The 18,265-nt window shown below is 42.6% G+C and overlaps 1 protein-coding gene across 3 annotated transcripts; it reads left to right on the forward strand.

The window, feature by feature from the left end:
- Positions 1-662: 662 nt before the first annotated feature.
- On the forward strand, positions 663-17,106 carry GTSF1 (gametocyte specific factor 1). Of its 3 annotated transcripts, none has more exons than XM_036492390.2 (9): positions 663-774; positions 3,513-3,558; positions 8,325-8,425; positions 10,229-10,355; positions 10,805-10,888; positions 11,352-11,415; positions 12,712-12,806; positions 14,103-14,139; positions 16,998-17,106. In XM_036492390.2, the coding sequence occupies exons 2-8, from the start codon at positions 3,543-3,545 to the stop codon at positions 14,117-14,119; spliced, it is 504 nt and encodes a 167-aa protein (XP_036348283.1). In that variant the 5' UTR covers positions 663-774; positions 3,513-3,542; the 3' UTR covers positions 14,120-14,139; positions 16,998-17,106. The 3 variants fall into 3 exon arrangements, with proteins under 3 accessions (XP_036348283.1, XP_058529472.1, XP_058529473.1); XM_058673489.1 differs by lacking the exon at positions 663-774 and adding an exon at positions 1,513-1,588; XM_058673490.1 differs by lacking the exon at positions 663-774 and adding an exon at positions 1,858-1,881.
- The last annotated feature ends 1,159 nt before the right edge of the window (positions 17,107-18,265 follow it).

Here is an 18,265-nt window from a genome sequence, read left to right on the forward strand (position 1 = left end):
CTGAATGGCGTGCTAATCCTTCCTCCACTATATGGATAAGGACGACTGCTTATACGTAATGGAGGAAGGGCTCATGGTTTTCACATGCAAGGCTCACAGTACGTTTCATTTTCCCTATCAAACTGTTAACCTTCTGGTCCTCTTAACCCCACCAGACTCTTTTCACTAAGGTTTTCCCACTTCCTAACAGATTCTTGGTTACTGCCATTGTCTTTTGAATTTTGAGGTTCTCTACCGTGTGCCTAACAGAAGCAGCCCCTCGTGTTCCTAGTGATTACCTCCCGGCTGTTCCGTCCAAGTCCCTTCCCTCCCTCAGTCTAAACAATCTTTCTACCTAGACCACTTCCACTAACAACACTTCTCCCTGTCACCAGTCCCACTGCCTCCCCAAGCGTCCCCCTTCCCTGCCAAGATGTGCTCTTTCCTAAGATGGCCGCTTCAGGCCAGGGAGTGAGGCGCGAGTTCCAGCCACACAACAACGACATGGTTCTGGCGGAAGGAGAGGAGCAAAGGAGTAAAGACTAAAGACTTAGAGGACAGGCCCTAGACAGTGTTGGAGAGACCAAGCAGTGCTGTGTGCAGCACTAGGACATTGGGACCCTCGGGGTCCGCAGCAGCCGTTGTTGCCACCAGCCCCGCCCGAGCCTGCGTGCCCCGAGGATGCCCGTCACAGGAAGTCAGGGCCCCGCCCCTTAACGTCAGCGACCGGAAGTGGGCGTTACCGGGGCCAGAAGCGGGCGACGCCGGCAGTGGGTAGAGCGTGTGGCGGCTGAGGTAGGGAAGGCAGTCGGGGCTCTCCTCCCGTGGCGTCCAGGGTGGCCTTCACCGTCCTATCCTTTCTCTTTGCCGCTTCTCTGGCCAGCAGTCTTCCGCTTTAGGGGTTCCCAACGCCAGAGCGGCCACAGGCGTCTGGCGGTCCGTGCGTCGTCGTCCCCTCGAGGGGCTTACTAACACCTGTTCCTGCTTTGTTTTTCAATTAACATTCCCCACCTGCGCTACCGTCTCTCGCTTGCTCCTGTTTGGTAACCTACTGTGTCTTCTGAAAAAACCCAATTGGTGTTACACTGCTTCTCTAGGTTCGCCCGTCGCACAATAGTCTAGTTGGAGGGAAAATCGGGGGAATGAGACTCCGCTGACACTTGGTGCGGAGGACACGCCTGCGGCCACAGCGAGGGTCCTCAGCCTGTTCACTGGCACCAGTGGGGTTTGCATGGCTGCGTATAACCTCCTCTGGTCAATCCTTCACGTGCCCTAATATTAGAAAGTATAACCCTTGGTCCTTCAAAAACCTCTTTTTTTTTTTTTTTTTTTTTTAGTGAAAACTTAGGAGTTCGCTATGGATAAGGAGAATACGGCCAGAGAGGTTAGAGTTTCTTCATCCAAACCTAAAAAAATCACCCATGTTTAGGAGTTTTTCTCATGCGGTTGCCGTGAACAGATGGCCCCTGTGGCAGGTTTACTGCCCCGGGGTTTAGGGCTGACCACTGGTCTGTTCCACCATGGGTTCCAATGGTGCTGTGTCATAGAATGGGGGAAGGGACGTGGAATTGTGTGAAGCAGCAAAGGAGAGCTTGCGTAGAGACGAGCTGTAAGTCTAACCGTTTTGGGGGAGTTTTCCATGAGAGGGGTTCCCTGCAAATAATAAGCTCTTTTTGCTCACAGTCAGTAGTGGAGCTCTGTTGTCGAAGAGGATTCAAAATAAGGAAGCACTTCTGGTCTTTCTATTTGCTGCTGTCGATTTGTTTTGTTTGTTGTAATAACTGTGTTAGCTATATATTACGGACCTCTTGGGGCTTAACATTCAGGAGTTTCCCCCAGCTCAGAGAGGAAATGGTGAAGATTTGGAAAGTCTTTCCGCAGCAAGTCTTGTCACTTTAGCATGTAAGGATGGGAAGGGAGAAGGGAAGCACATTTAAGATGTGAAAGCGGTCGGCCAAAGTGGCTCTGAGCATTTGGGATGGGTGGAGTGTCGACTGCCTGATGAGGTTACCAACCTTCCCCAGGTCCTGCAAGGAGCAAGGCTGGCAACCTGCCCATCCTATGTTTTTAAGGTACTTAAGAGGAAGGCTTTAAATACTATGTTCTTCCAATGTTTGGCTGGAAATAAAGACTTATTTGTTTTTATTTGGAAAGCAGGTTTATTGAAAGAGGAAAGACCAAGAGCTTCCTTGCACTGGTTCACTCCCCAAATGGCCGTAATGGTCGGAACTGAACCAGCACAAAGCCAGGAGCAAGGAACTTCTGGGTCTCCCGTGCGGGTGCAGGGTCCCAAGGCTTTGGGCTATCCTCAACTGCTTCCCAAGGCTATAGAAGCAGAGAGCTGGATGGGAATTGGAGCAGCTGGGACACAAACTAGCATCTGTATAGGATCCCAGCTCTTACAAGTTGAGGATTAGCAAATTGAGCCATTGTACCAGGTCCTTACTTGTGTCCTGGACATTAAATAGATTAAACCCTGATGCAAGTCCACAGTGACAGGCTTTTGTGATAGTGCTTAGAATAGACTTACATTGTGTTGGTTGAACACAGATTAGTTTTGATAATAATTAGTAGTGGACTCTGATTTATTACAAGAGTGTGAAGTAGGCAGTGATGTTAAAATGTTTCAGAGGGGGCCCAGCATGGTCGCCCAGTGGTTAAAGTCCTTGCCTTGCATGCACTGGGATCCCATATGGGTGCTGGTTCTAATCCCAGCAGCCCCACTTCCCATCCAGCTCCCTGCTTGTGGCCTGGGAAAAGCAGTCGAGGGGGCCTGGTGGCATGGCCTAGCAGCTAAAATCCTCGCCTTGAACACACTGGGATCCCATATGGGCACTGGTTCTAATCCTGTCAGCTCCACTTCCCATCCAGCTCCCTGCTTGTGGCCTGGGAAAGCAGTCGAGGATGGCCCAATGCTTTGGGATCCTGCACCCACGTGGGAGACCTGGAAGAAGTTCCAGGTTCCCGGCTTCAGATCGGCACACACCAGCCGTTGCGGCTCACTTGGGGAGTGAATCATTGGATGGAAGATCTTCCCCTCTGTCTCTCCTCCTCTCTGTATATCTGACTTTGTAATGAAAAATAAATAAATCTTTAAAAAAAAAAAAAAAGAAAGAAAAGCAGTCGGGGACGGCCCAAAGCCTTGGGACCATATACCTGCATGGGATACCTGGAAGAGGCTCCAGGCTCCAGGCTCCTGCCTCCTGCCTCCTGCCTCCTGCCTCCTGGCTTCAGATCGGCACAACTCTGGCCAGTGCAGCTGCTTGGGGGATGAACCATTCGACGGAAGATGATCTTCTCTGCCTCTCCTCCTCTCTATATATCTGACTTTACAATAAAAAGAAATAAAATTAATTTTTTTAAAAAATGTTTCACAGGGGGTATTTTAAAAGGCTTTAAAGAGGAAAAAGTTTAAAGGAAGGAGAGCAGATACTTTAGGCTTCATGGGTAGCTTCATTTCTCAAAGTGCTACCATCTTAGACTTCCTTTCAGTATATTTCATCTAATTTCATGAATCACATTTTTTTCCTCAGCACTTGGATACAAGCTCCGTAATTTCCACCATGGAAGAAACTTACAGTATGTACTTATTATTACTTTTAGTAAATAAGTTAAAACTTTGTTGTAGAAAATCTGTATTTCTCCCTGAATTACTGAAGAAGAAAGAGGCCTGTGTGGTATTGGTGTAAAGAAGTTCCCATCACTCGAAATTGAAGTAATTAAAGGAAGTTGAAAAACCACAGATCTTTGAATAGCCAGTAGCTGGTACACCTGTAGTAAACCATGTTTTTATTAAATAAGGCATTTTCAGCTTCTCGGGACTCTAGCTTCTCGCAACAGTAGTAGTAACTCTTGCTTCCAAATAGCTTTATTTGGAAGGAATAGCCTTACTAGGAAGGAATTTGGATGGGAGAGAGGGTTCCTCCATTTGCAGTACATTCCCCCCAAATGCCAGCAGTTGCCAGGCTGGGCCAAACCAGAGCCAGGAACCTGAAACTCAATCTAGGCTTCGTGTGGATGGCAGGAACACAAGTACGTGGACCATAGTGCACATCAGCAGAAAGCTGGAATTGGAAGCTGAGCCAGACTTTGATCGCAGGCCCTCCACTGTAGCAGCATCTTAAGCACTACCCCCAAATGCCCATCCCTGCCTCTGAGTTCTTAGTGACACTTTTCAGTAACCTTTTTTTTTTCTTAGCAAAAAATTTCACCTGGAAGCGTGTTAGAAATGCACAGTTCCAGGCCTCATCCCAGTCAACTCTGGATGGCAGTCCACATTTTAACATAGTCCCTACGTGATTTAAGAATCATGGCGACTCCCAGTGAAACTATTGGAAACTGTAGGCAGTGGGATGTTGGACTGTCTGACATTGTCTGTCGGGGTACACTTAAATAGCAGTGACGGAATCATGATTCCTTATAAAGGATTATACTATTGTAGCAACGTGGGGAAAATCAGTCTGGGGGTGGGACTTGGGGGGGAGGACCCCAGTCTCTATGAAATTGATCCATAAAATTCAAAATTTAAAGGCAACAACAAAAAGAATCGTGCTGAAGATTGAGATGTGCAACCTTAGAAGATATTTGACCTCTCTCCCAAATTGACCTGGAACTCCAGCCTTCCTCTCGTGGATTCCCTTCTCGCATCTTGTCTTGTGCTGTCGTCTCCTCACTGCTCACACCTGGGGCAGGCCTAGTTTCCCATTTCCTGAAGCTCTCCTGATTTTCACCTTGGCTTCTAGGCCCTATCCAAATGGGAGCTGCAGCTGTGTTCATGTTTCTGGAGGAGGCTTGTCTACAGGACCTACTTTGTCTTCCAGTGCAAATTATATTCGCAGGAAGCCAGACAGAATTTGTGCAGCATAGTTTAGTAGTATTTGTTACAGGTTTCTTTTTTTTTTCCCAAGATTTATTTATTCCACTTGTAAGTTACAATTACAGATCTTCCATCAGCTGGTTCACTCCCCAGTAGCTGCTATGGCCAGGGCTGGGCTGGTCCAAAGCTAATAGCCAAAAGCTTCTTCTGGGTCTCCCACATGGGTGCAGGGTCCCAAGGACCTAAGGCACCATCCTCCTCTGCCTTTCCAGGCCATGAGCAAGGAGCAGGATCAGAAGTGGGGCATCCTTTATGGGATGCCAGTGACAATGGTGGATGATTAGGCTACTAAGCCACCATGCTGGCCTCATAGAGATTTATATTTGGAGGCAGGGAGAGAGAATTTTCCATCCTCTTGTTTCACCCCCTAAAAGGCCACAGCCCCAGCAGAAGCCAGGAGCTTCTTTCAGGTCTCCCATGTGGGTGCAGGGGCCCAAGCACTTGAACCATCTGCTGCTGCTTTCCCAGATGCATTAGCAGGGAGCTGGATCAAAAGTGGAGCAACTGGGACTCAGACCACGAGTAGTATGGGATTCCAGTGCTGCAGACAGCAGCTTAACTCATTCAGCCACAATACCAGTTCGTCATTGCAACGTTAAGTGTCAGGTGCTTCAGTTCACCACCCTTAGGTGATGAATTGTGCAAGAGTAACAATCATCCAGTGCACACATTGTCATGGAATTATGTATAATAATAAAATCAACCTGGATACCCACCCATAAGGAAATGCATTAAGAATCTATAGTGCATCCACATGCCACAGTAAAATACTTAGGTGCATTGATGTTAAAGGAGTTCTTACATACCTCAAGTAAAAGAAAAAAAACAAGTTTCAAAATAGATACAGGAAATGTCACATACTGTAACTTGGATGAACCTGAAGGACATGCTGACTGAAATCAGCCAGTCACAAAATGACAGACACACCTTGAGCCACATGACATACCTTCAGCCACATGACGTGGCTGAAATAACCGGACTCATGCTTTAAAGGTTTACTTGCTTTTATCGAAAAGGCAAAAATTAGGGGAGAGAGAAAAATCTTCCATCTGCTGGCTCACCCCCCAAATGGCTGCAGCAATTGGAGCTGAGCCAATCCAGAGCCAGGAGCCAAGAGCTTCTTCCAGGTCTCCCACGTGGGTGCAGGGGCCCGAGTGCTTGGGTCATCCTCTGCTGCTTTTCTTGGCCATAAGCAGGGAACTGGATGGGAAGTAGAACAGACAGGACTCAAACTGCTGCTTATGTGGAATACCAGCACCTCAGGTAATGCTTGCCACAGTAATGCACCAGGGCAGGCCCCAAAATCGTTTTTTTTTGTTTGTTTTTAATTAAAAGCTGGTTACCCGGAGCTAAAGAAAGTGAGGTATGAAAACTTTTAAGGGTCATAATGTGTCACTTTTATAACACGAGAAGTTTTCAAAGATTGGTTGTTTTAACAGTGTAAATACTTAATACAACCGAGAAATGACTTAAATGGTAAATTTTTTATTTTACCATAATTTAAAATTTTTTTAAAAAAATAAAAGTTTCAAACCCAATGCAGTAATCCTGCCCTCACCTTGTATGCGCTAAGTTCCCATATGGGTGCTAGTTCATGTCCTGGATGCTCCATTTCCCATCCAGTTCCCTGCTTGTGGCCTGGTAAAGCAGTCGAGGATGGCCCAAAACCTTGGGACCCTACACAGGTGTGGCACACCGGGAAGAAGCTCCTGACTTTGGATTGGCTCAGCTCTGGCTATTGCAGCCACTTGAGGAGTAAACCAGTGGATAGAAGATCTTTCTGTCTCTCGTCTCTCTGTAAACCTGACTTTCCAATAAAAATTAATAAATTTTTAAATATAAAAAATAAGTTTCTACTTTACAAGAACATATTAGAGTAAGCTAACTTGGCAGTGACCAAGGAGCAAAGCACTGAGGTGAGAAACTCATCTATTCTGACATATGCCACTGTGTGGACAGTATAATGCATATGAATTATAAGATATGTCCAGTCTGTCAACTGTCAACATGACCTGAAATTTGCTAGTGATGGAATGGATTAAATGAAGGGAAACTAATGAGAATTTCATCTGTAAACTCCCTGGGTGTCCTAAAGCTTCAGAAATAAGAAAAGATTACTGGTCAAGAAGAGCCTGCTTGGTATAATAAGCCTGTTTGTCCTCCGCTATTTTTCCTTCCTATTCATTCTGTCCTTGTAGTCACCTTTCTGGCTCATTTGCGTCATGATCTTGGTTAACAATTTATTCCATGTTTACCACTCTTCGAGAGAAACTGTCTGCTTCAGTTCCCCACAGGCTTTTGATTTTCATAACAGTCCTCTGGTTTATAACCTTCTTATCAAATGTGAATTGTTTATCTTATTTCACGTTTATCATTGCCTTCAGGTATCACAAGAACATTTTGTTAGGTTGTCCCTTGTCCTTAATAATACAAGGGAGTCTCAAAAGTTTGTGGAAAGATAGAATTAAATAATGCACATACTCAAAATATGCTTAACCATTTAATTTCCTTAATCAGGGTTGTTAAACTTGAGGGAATGAGCCTGGGCATTTTATATAGCCCAAGGGCAGATACAGACTATGCTCATTTTTTACACAGTAGTTCCTTATTTCACAGTGGTCTAGTAACTGCAGGAATTTATTTTGCAGTTTTATTTTTTTCTGGTTTTTTTTTTTTTTTAGCTAGCCAGTTTGGTGGTCACTGGATTAAAGAATTCTGGTTTATTTCACCTGTGTTCTAATATATAAAAGCAAAACCACTTATTTGACTGAAGTATTGGCTTCATTTAAGAACCAACTATGATTTCTAAAATCAGGAAATTCATCAAAATTAAAATAGACAAACAATATCAATACTTTGTATCCACTAATATTTCTCAAACTTTTGTAGAACATGTAACTGTTATAGAATGGTGCTTACCAATTTATTTTCATGTCAGGGAATACTAGTAATCGATGGGTTGGATGTTTTGGTTAAGACAGTGTTTGGGATGCCCACATCCTGTATTAAAGGACATGGATTGAGTTTCTGGCTCCAATTCCAGCATTCTGAATATGCCCACTCTGGAAGGCAGCAGGAGTAGTTGGGGTCCCAGCTCCTGCCTGGGAGGCCCAGACTGAGTATCAGTCTCCTCGCTTCAGCCTGGCCCACCGTTGCTGCTGTTGTGGGCATTTAGGGAGTAAACCAACAGATGAAAGATCTCTGCCTAACATCTTTCTGATTTTAACCAAAAAGCAAATAAAAAAAAAAAAAAAACCTCACGAATGGAGACCTTGTGCTGCCCACAACTGCTGTTCGTTCTGCTTAAGACTCAGTACTCAGTTTTGTCTTCTAAGGGTTACATTTTCATGTATGCTGAAGGCTGTCTTGTTCTATCTTTACATATTACTTTGAAAAAAAAAATGGTCATTGTTCCTGAAATGCTTCCATTTTACAAGGGCCGGTCGTACCTGCTGTATTTTTCTTCCAGTTGACTCCCTGGACCCTGAGAAGCTATTACAGTGCCCCTATGATAAAAACCACCAGATCAGGGCCTGCAGATTCCCTTACCACCTTATCAAGTGCAGAAAGGTAAGTGTTGTCTTCATAAACTTGCCCTCTAGTGCCCTTCTGACTACATTTCAAAAGCCACATTTTATAAATATCAAATGATTTCAGCATAAACATTTTCATAGAATGTCAGAATTGTTTTGGGAATCTACTTCTGTGTTACATACCAAAATTTGTAGAAAAGAGTTTGTTTATTCCTTGAGGTACATTTTTTTGTTGTTTTGGTTTTCTTTCTCCTGGCTAGCGACATCCTTTTAAACACATCTCTGGCATCTTCTCAGCCTTTATAAAGCAGAGGAAACAGAAATTATTGTTAGCAGTGGGAGATCCTTCTTATCTTATAAAATTGATGTGTTCATTACCGCAGTAAGGATTGAATTCTGCAGTACAGTTGTTTCTGATTTGTTTGTTGTTGCTGTTGAGACATTTTAGAGAAGTTGAACAGGTAAGGAATAGCTCAAGAAAGAGTATTCCTCAAAAGATTAAATTCTCAGGGTTTAAATAATAAGCATCTTTTTAAAACAAAGATCTGTTTTTCTTTATGGTCACTCTATTATGATCCTGGCTGGTACAAATTAATGTTTCATTAACTGAGGCACTTTGAAGGCTTGTCAGGATGTCTTCGTCAGGTACAGAGGCCAAAATTCTACCAGGATTCACACTTTTAAAAAGTTTTGGTGTTTAATCCAAGCTATATAAAGTTAGATTTCTAACAGCCTTTGAAAAGCATTTCTCTTTCAATCCTGGAAATAGAATATACTTTTGCTATTTTTCTAGCTCTTTAATCTCTAGAATAAGAATCTTTGAAGGATCTCTGGACAGTGTAGATAATCAGATGCCACTATCACTTCCTCCTCTAAGCCCTCAAACATTTTCCAAGGACAGTAATTGGGAAAGGGAGCCAAGTGATTAAAAAAAAAAAAGAAGAAGAAGCCTTTATAGCCCTCTCTTGTAATAGTCTTAAACTGTGACCACGAAATTCTTTGCACCAAATACCTGATACCCCTCATGAAAATGCTGTGGATTTATGCCCAACAAGTTTCTCAGCCCTATAGTTTTTCGCTTTCTCCTCACTTCATATGATTTTTTGAGTTTCGTTTGTGACATCTTTTTCTTTTCCTAACAAACAAATGTCTTAATTGTAATATATTTATCATGGTATGTAGGTGATATTAAGCCCTTTGTTTTAAAATAAGGAACTTGGGTCAACAAAGTAGCCGCTCTCATTTGAGCTTTTTCTGAATGAAAAAGCTGAAATGAGAGTGTTTGAAGCCTCATTTCTAGCATCATTGCTTTGAATGTCCTGTGTTAATTGGACAGATCATTGATTCACCTCTTCTGCAGCTCCTTTCCTTTAGCTATTTTCCATCCCTGTTGTATCACAGTTGCAGGAGCACTACTGCAATGCAGACTCCAATTGTGTTTTAGCGTTACTGTTCACCCTATCAGCTTTCAGGGTTGTCCAAAGAGCTCCACCTTTACAGGCTAGCTCTCCTAAATTGTATGACCTTGAGAAATAGAGAAGGTGTGGTTTAAATACCCAATGCATTGTTTACCTCTTTATAAGCCATTTAAGACTCCAGGATCCATTGTCAGTCTGTATTAATAACAAAAAGGCTTACGTTTTTGAAGTAATGTCTGATGGTCTAAATGAATGATAAGTAATTCAGTTTTAATTTCCTACTATGAGTTTTCCGACCATAGCTAAGCCATAAATTTACTGCAGCATTGCCGGGGAGCCATTTATGGAATAAGACTGAGTCATTCCCATTAGGCTTTAAGAGATCCAAAGAACTGACAGATTTCTTCATTTTGGTTCTACAGAATCATCCTGATGTTGCAAATAAATTGGCTACTTGTCCCTTCAATGCTCGCCACCAGGTCCCTCGGGCTGAAATCAGTCATCATATCTCAAGCTGTGATGATAAGAGTTGTATTGAGCAGGATGTTGGTAAGATTGACTAGCTAAAATATTTCAATTCTAGAGGGCAGGCCTTTCAAATTTGTATTATGCTGCATTATCAGCATGAATTTTGGCTTTCATTTCAGAACAGTGCTTTTCTGCCCTTGAAATTTTTATCTCATAGCAGCAATAAGGTGTCAGTTAATATGTGTGTCAGAATGCTTTCTCATCTGAACATCCTGATTCCCTTTGCTTGATAAATCATCTAAAAATAAAATCCTTTTATTACCATCAGTATGGTAAACATTGTTTCTTTCTCTTCTGTCAGCAAAGATATAAGATCCCTGTGTTTAACTTTTGTATTACTTGTTTCTGTTTTTGTTTATAACAGAGCCCCATTCAGCTACCCTGCAGTCTTTTAAGTTACTAATCCCTTACTTCAAGGGATTGCAATAATTTGGGAATATTCCCTTTCATGTCAAACTCTTGTCTTGCAGTCAACCAAACCAGGAACCTTGGACAGGAGACTCTGACCGAGAACACATGGCAGTGCCCTCCTTGTGATGAAGATTGGGATAAAGGTGAAGGGCCTTCACAGCCTTTTCTTGTCTAAATCTTATCTCCTTAAGACAGAAGGAAGAGTTTCCTTTTTTATGAGCATACCATGTTGTTTGGAAGCATCTTATTATTTTTATTGGGCCCCAAAATGAACACATTTGTGTCTCTGTGCAGACTCATGGAACAGTCTATCCCCCTTGATTGGAAAAAGCACTTCCTTACATCTGTTATGTTCTATAAATTGTGTTGGACCATCTGTGTGTGATTGTTACTGGGCACGTTTATTATTATTTATGTCGCTTGTGTTTATATCCTTCAATTCAATTCCTGCTACTGTGTCATTTAGGCAGGGTATTTGATTAATTTTTACTTGCTTCTCCAAAGTTAACTGTGTCATTTTCCATCTTATAAATTCAACTAGCATGAGCTCGTGTCTTATCTTACTTTCTAGTAGTATCACAAACTATATTTTGTTTCCTTTGGCAGATTTGTGGGAACAAACCAGCACCCCATTTGTCTGGGGAACAGCCAACTTCTGTGGCAACAACAGGTAATTAATCTCATTCCCAGTCCTGCCTCCCAAACTAGAGTGCTCTGTTACCATAAAAAGCCACCAAAGCGTGACTTAACCTTGGCCTTTATGATGTTCCCTAGTGATAACTTAAATATTATGTTGGTACCTTTTTTCCTTATTTATTCCTTGATTTATTGAAAAGTCACATGGCTTTGTGCTAATCAATGAAGATACAGAAATGTTACAACGTAGTTTTAACACAAGAAACAGTAGTGCCAGACATTCTTTTGTTTTAATTGGATGTTTTGCTAAGTTTACATTAATAGTTTGAAAGAGTTTATTCAGGTGTACCACTTGGATCACTTTCACTGTAAGAAACTAGTATCCAAGAAGAAATCCAGAGTGTTTGTTGGGTAGAAAAAGCATGTTTTCTTCCCACCAATTTTGTGCCTAACTTAAAACTTAAAAAAAAAAAAAAATCAGGATTTATTTGTTTGAAAGGCAGAATTACAAAGAGGCGAGACAGAGAGAGAGAGGGCCTCCATGTACTCATTCCCCAAATGGCCACAATGGCCAGAGCCAGACTGATATGAAGCTAGGAGCCTCTTCCAGGTTTCCCATGTGGGTACAGGGACCCAAACACTTGGGCCCTCCTCCACTACCTTCCCAGGCCACTAGCAGAAAGCTGGATCAGAAGTGGAAGAGCCAGGACTCAAATGGGCTACCATAAGGATGCTGACACCACAGCATACGGAGGCTCAGCCCACCACACCATGGCACCAGCCTCATAAAATTTCTCATTACCACTAATATTCAAACATTAGAAAATGAAGTTTCAAACTGAAATATTTTTGGATTTTGGGCTAAGTGAAATATTTATCAATTTATTAAGTACTGACATCAGTTCTTTTAACTATGCTATATTATAAACACTAAAGGTTACAATTTTAATTTTACCTCAAATTTATGATATTTTCTGCCTTTGATTTGGTTGCCTTAGCATTTTATTTTTTTATATATTAACGTTTATCGAGTGACTTGATGAGACTGTCATACAACGAACAGTAGATGGCATTGCTGTTTATCTCAATTCCTGGAAAAAAGAAAATGGCTAGACCCGACTTAATGGCAGGAAAGAACAGGGAGTTTTCCAGAGACGTGGTAATCATTCTAATTGCAGGAGTATCTTGATGGAAATGTGTTTACATTTCAGATGAATGTAGGTTGTTGTTTTCCCCAAAATTACCAAAAAAAAACAAAAAGTGCACACTTTTGTTTCATGCCTGCCTGCCTGACAGGCTAACAGAGTCAAATTCATCTTTGTTTTTACAGCCCTGCAAGCAACATAGTTATGGAACACAAGAGTAACCTGGCTTCAGGCATGCGAGTTCCCAAGTCTCTGCCTTATGTTCTGCCATGGAAAAACAGTGAGTAAACCAGGGGCAAAGTGCTTCTCCTCTTATCCTGTGCCAGACACATGTGGTCTTGATTATTCAGACATCTTTAGTCCGAATACCTTGCATTTGCACAGTGCTGAAAGTGAGTGCCTCTTCAGATTTTGTCCTGAGCGCCTCACCGACTTCACCTCAGTTCCAGCCCTAGTTTGGAATAGGAAAGTATAAACATGAAAGTGTAAGATGTCAGACAGGAGACTGTCTCCAAGGTGGGTGACCACTAACAGCAAACACCATGACCACATTTGGGGATCGATAAGGAACTATCAATTTCAGCTAGAAAGAAATTATCCCTGATTTTTAGGACTATCACTAGGCAATTGGAGTTAAAAATTGGATTGCCAACTTCATGCAAAATACAAGATCATAGATGCATAAATGTATTTATCTAGAGGAACTGTATAATGGAGGCTAGCATACCAAGAAGTGAAGACACAATGCAGTATGCATCTCTACTCCTGAATAAAGGACGGACTGTCAATGAAATTGTAGGATGCTGGACTTTCTGTTGTCTATACCTACAGTGTCATGATAGACTTAAATAGCAGAATGATGGACTCGTGACGGTTGTTGAAGAATTATACTGTTGTAATAATATAGGGGAAAACAGTGCAGAGAGGGGAATGGAAGGGTGGAAGGGGAAATCTCTAAGCCTATAGTACTGTGTGATGAAAAATAAACAAATAAGGCACTAATCCCAACAACCTAAAAAAAAAAAATTGGATTGCCAGAGCTTTCTAGAGAGAAGCAGCTAGAGAGAGAAAAGGAAGGCAAGATGTCCTCAGAACTGCATGAAGAGTGGTGTGTGCAGATGTCTTCTGTACCCGTTAGAGGTCCTACTGAGGAAACAGGCATCAGATTCACATGGTGCCACCCTAATAAGGAAATTCCCACATGTGGAACACCCAAGATTTTTTTCTTTCTAAATACAAACTGCCTTCTCTAACATTGCTTCCACATTCACATTCCCCTGATTTCAGTCTTTGCTGCCTTGTACCAGAGCCTATGTGTGGGTGGCCAGATGATTCCCTTCAAAACATTTCTCTTTGGTAACTTGGAATTGCCAAAACAACAAGATCACCAAATTACATACCAAAAAGCGTAATAGGCAAAGGACCCTTGCCCTTGGTCTTGAATGAAATCCAGTCACTAATTTTAAATTCTTCTAACTCAAGAATAGGAACAAGCCATTTGTGTTCAATAAGACTAGGAGATGGGATGGATTTCATTTGACATGGTGTATTTATTTTGAAATATTTCTACTCATAGATGGAAATGCACAGTAACTGAATATCCGTCTCACCAAGTAAGTGAGTTTCATTTCACTGTCTTTTAGATGGTAGCAAGATTTAACTGGACATAAAGCAATTTGAGTCCAATTTTCTTTCAGATTATGGTACCAAATTAAAGTTTTGTGTGTGAGTGTGTTTTTTAAGTATATAGCCTCAGTTATGGCTTTACACACTAATGAGTAGGCATTTACTCGTTAAATTAGAATTCTGTGACTATGCCAAGTGTTTTCCCAACATCAGTACACATTGCCTTTTCTGTTTTGTTTTATCAGAGTTGCCTTTCTACATCTATTGTGTTTCCTTTAATGGCCTGAGATTAATCAAGCAGCTGTGCTTCACTGCGCTGCAATTCTTTCCTGTGCAGCATAGTTTAACACTCATCAAAAAATTCATACTCTTTTTAATGGGCACTTAAAAGTTTTGAGTCTTTGAGAGTTTTGCACAGTTGAGCTTGCCTGGGCATTTGGGTTAGTAGTACTTCACAAAATCCAGAAATGGTTTTTGTGAAGAAACCAAAATGAAGAAACCAAAAACTCCTTTCCACAGATGAGGCCTTTCTTTGGTTACCCCAGGTACCTGTGGCAGAGCCAGGTTTGGCACTTTAACTGCAGTATTGGTCAAGCTTGCCCAGCCACATTTGTCTTGGGCTAGGGAATATTATAAAGGCCAGGGATGGGAATACATCCCAGCTCTCTAGTCACTGAAAGAATAAATAATGGGCCTGTTGCCTTCTAGGTCAGTCACTCTCCCTGGACAGTGAAGCTGATTAATCTGTATGAATGTTACTTTTGTACCAAAAATATTGTTTGCTCTAGTGAGTAGCAGAAAGAAGATCCTGAGGTAGCCAGCAGTGTGGCACCACAGGTTAAACTACCACTACTGCACTGGCATCCGATTATGGGTGCCAGTTCAAGTTCCGGCTGCTCCAAATCCAGCCAGTTCCCTGCCAGTGGACCTGGGAAAAGGGCAGAGGATGGCCCAAGTTCTTGTGCTGCTGCACCCATGTGGAAACTCCTAGCTTCAATCTGGCCAAACCCCGGGCGTTGTCAGCATTTGGGAATGAACTAGATGGTGTTTCTTTCTCTCTCTCCACCTCTTCTTTTTCCTCTGCCTCTCCCCCTGTCGCTGTAACTCTTCCTTTCAGATAAATAAGTAAATAAATCTTAAAAAAAAAAAAAGATGCTGAAAGTAAACACCCCTTAGCTACTGATAATAGTATTTATTGCTTCTTGCCACCAACCATTTCTCCCAATAGATTTGGTGTCAGATTATCTGGCAGCTAGAAAGCTTGACTTAACCCAGAAGGGGAAGAGACACAACAGCACTGGAGTGTGTCAGGAAGACATACCATGGACCCTACCTGCATGAACAGCGCACTTTGCGTTCCCGCTTGTGTACTGCACAAGGTGTCTGATGAGCACACAGCGTGGGCAGCTGTCTAGTAAAACTGGCCACTCTTGAGATGGAAACCTGGGGGAGCTTCCTCGTGTGTAACTTGAGACCAAATGTGTGTCTCTTGGACCGTAACTCTCTGCTGTTAAGCATACACACTGAAAATTTATTTTTCTGTGTAACCCCTGAGGAACAAAAGAAAACTATCCTGGGTTAGGTAGAAATCCTTGGGAAGCCACAAACCTCCTTATTCTCTTAGTGAGATGAAGTTTCTTCTTTTGGTTGGTTGGTTGGGGTTTTTGTTTTTGTTTTCTGTTGTATGCCTGTTATTACAGAATTTTTCTAGCTGCTTTGGAAGGACTCAATTAAAAGATGTGAATTATTCCTATAGGGAACTTCAGTTGGGAGAGATTTTGTTGTGGTGGTAGTGGTGGTGATTGTAGTTTTATTTTTTCATTTGAAAGGACAGAGTTAAGAGACAGTGGATGAGATAGAGGGAACTTCCCATCTGCTGATTTTCTCCCCAAATGGCAGCAACCCAGCTGAAGCTGGGCAGCAGGCGTTTCATCTGGGTGTCAGCTGTGGCTGCAGGGACCCAAGTGCTTCTGCTACTTTCCTGGATGTGTTAGCTGGGTTGAAAGTGGAACAGCTGGAATTCAAACCAGTGCCCATATGGGACGGTGGCACTGCAGGTTGCTGTAGAAGTTTTTGAATGTGATACATGAGCAAGGTTTGTTGACTAAGTATTTAAGGTATACTTCATCCCATTTGTGGTTTGTGGTTGCATTTTGTTTGAAAAATTGCTTGAAAGACAGAGTGATAGATCTCATACCTACGGGTTCAATACCCAAATGACTATATATAGCCAGACTGAAGCCAGGGGCCAGGAACTGCCCAGGTCTCCTGCTACTTTCCCAGGCGTGTTAGCTAAGAGCTGGATCATAAATGGAGCATGGAGCTTAAGTGGGACTAAACCAGCAATCCAGTGTGGGTGGGATTCTGGTGCTGCAAGCAGTGGGTTAACCAGCTGCACCAGAACACCAGCCCCTTGTTTGTGTTTTACCAGCTCCACTTGTTACTAGAGAAGTGACTCAAAAGCTGGTAACACTAAACTAATTTTGTGCCCAAATATACATTGTAACAGCTTACAGCTTACTGTATTGTTTAATGAATGGAAAAGTGATGCATGTGAGAAGGAAACGGTCAGCCACTGACGTTAATACTGAACTGTCTGAAGGAGTTAGTTGCCTAAAGAGTCAGTGTTTTTATTTTGATAACAAGTTTGTGTGCTTAGTGGCACTCTAGACCTGAGTAATGGTCGGAAGGCACTTGGTGTTGCGCCATCAGCGGTAGCAGAGTCCTTCAGCAGACGTAGAGGGTTTAGCTGAGCTACAGTTGTGCAGCCTGTTGTCGAGTGTAGTTGGTGCTTTTGTGCTTGAAGGGAACTAACAACTCTCCTTCTGTTGTTGTTTCCTTGCAGATGCCAGACACTAGAAGACTCATTATTCCTGCTACCCATGAGTTCTTCATTTTTTTTCTTCCTAATCTGATTATACAATGATAAATGGTGACTTTCAAACTGACAAGTACCTTTTATTTCAGCCTCCTTTCACTAAAACCTCACTCACACCAGGTGAAAACACCCACACTCAGAAGAACCTCTGTGTGCACCATCCATATAGATAGTTTGATAGTTTGGTTAAGTACCTATAGCGGCCAGGGCAACAATCACATGCCATTCTTCATGAATGAAACTGAAAGTCCTCTTAAAGTAAGCGAGAAACCTGGGTTGATAATGGTCATTGTGTATAAGTGTTTGCCAGCTCACTTGGGCCAAATTCTTGGAAGGATGGATGGGATGGGCTTTTTTCTGATTCGTGCATCTGTTTACCCAGGCATCTCCATTGCAGAACTCGCCATTCTTTGTTCAGAATCCTTAGGACATCTTACTGCCCACATATTTTCCACTCAGGAGAGGTGGAAAATATTATCTCTCCACAATTCCAGCTAGAAACTGTACCAGCTGTCAGACTAGATGTGGATTCTGTAAGAACGGAATGTGGAATGGCAGGGAGAATCCAGTGTACCTATGGAGAAAAGACATGCTTTCCACATGTGGGTGCAATTTGCTGAAGCATCAGAGCTGACACGTGTGAGAGACTGGTGTGTGCCTGGGATGTGCATGTAACAGACTTTGGAAACCCTCGAGGCCGTGGCTGCCTAGCGTCTTGTGGACCCAGTCTTCCCCAGGGCAGCTTTGTTTGTTCAGCTGTTTACAGGTTTGGTTTAGATTGGTTTTAAACTGTCTAGCCTGGAGAGGAACTTGGGACCTGGTATAGATAGGCACTTGAGTGAAGCTAAGAGACAAATATTTCTAAAATGTTCTCTCCAGCATTGTTTGCAGATGACAGATAAGGGGTGGGCACCTGTGGAATGCCTCCTTCCAAGAATTTTACACAAAATAGGATTGTCCTAATGAAGTAGGGCTCCATTTATTTACTTCCAAGTTCTAAAAACAATCTCAGTGCAGTGCTATTTCTTTTCCTAGCTATGTGCTCTGAAGTAGTTAACCAGGCTGTTTCTTCAGGAGAGGAAGAAGGGAGAGACCCCCTGACGCCCCCAGTCCTGGTCCCTGTGTGTGTGCATCAGGCAGCACCTCCCAGCCTGACTTTAAAGTAGCCCTGGGACTGGAACAGACCAAGCCCTTTGGATTTGTTTGCTTTGGTGTTGACAGATCGAAACTGTATA

The sequence above is a fragment of the Ochotona princeps genome, chromosome 15, assembly GCF_030435755.1.
Source record: "Ochotona princeps isolate mOchPri1 chromosome 15, mOchPri1.hap1, whole genome shotgun sequence".
In the NCBI taxonomy this organism is placed as follows: Eukaryota; Metazoa; Chordata; class Mammalia; order Lagomorpha; family Ochotonidae; genus Ochotona; species Ochotona princeps.

What these genes read in the sequence shown, in the direction of transcription:
- GTSF1 (XM_036492390.2), top strand. An exon ending in ACCTTATCAAGTGCAGAAAG is followed by an intron (nt 8,426 to 10,228) that starts GTAAGTGTTGTC and finishes TTGGTTCTACAG; the next exon opens with AATCATCCTGATGTTGCAAA. An exon ending in TTGTATTGAGCAGGATGTTG is followed by an intron (nt 10,356 to 10,804) that starts GTAAGATTGACT and finishes CTTGTCTTGCAG; the next exon opens with TCAACCAAACCAGGAACCTT.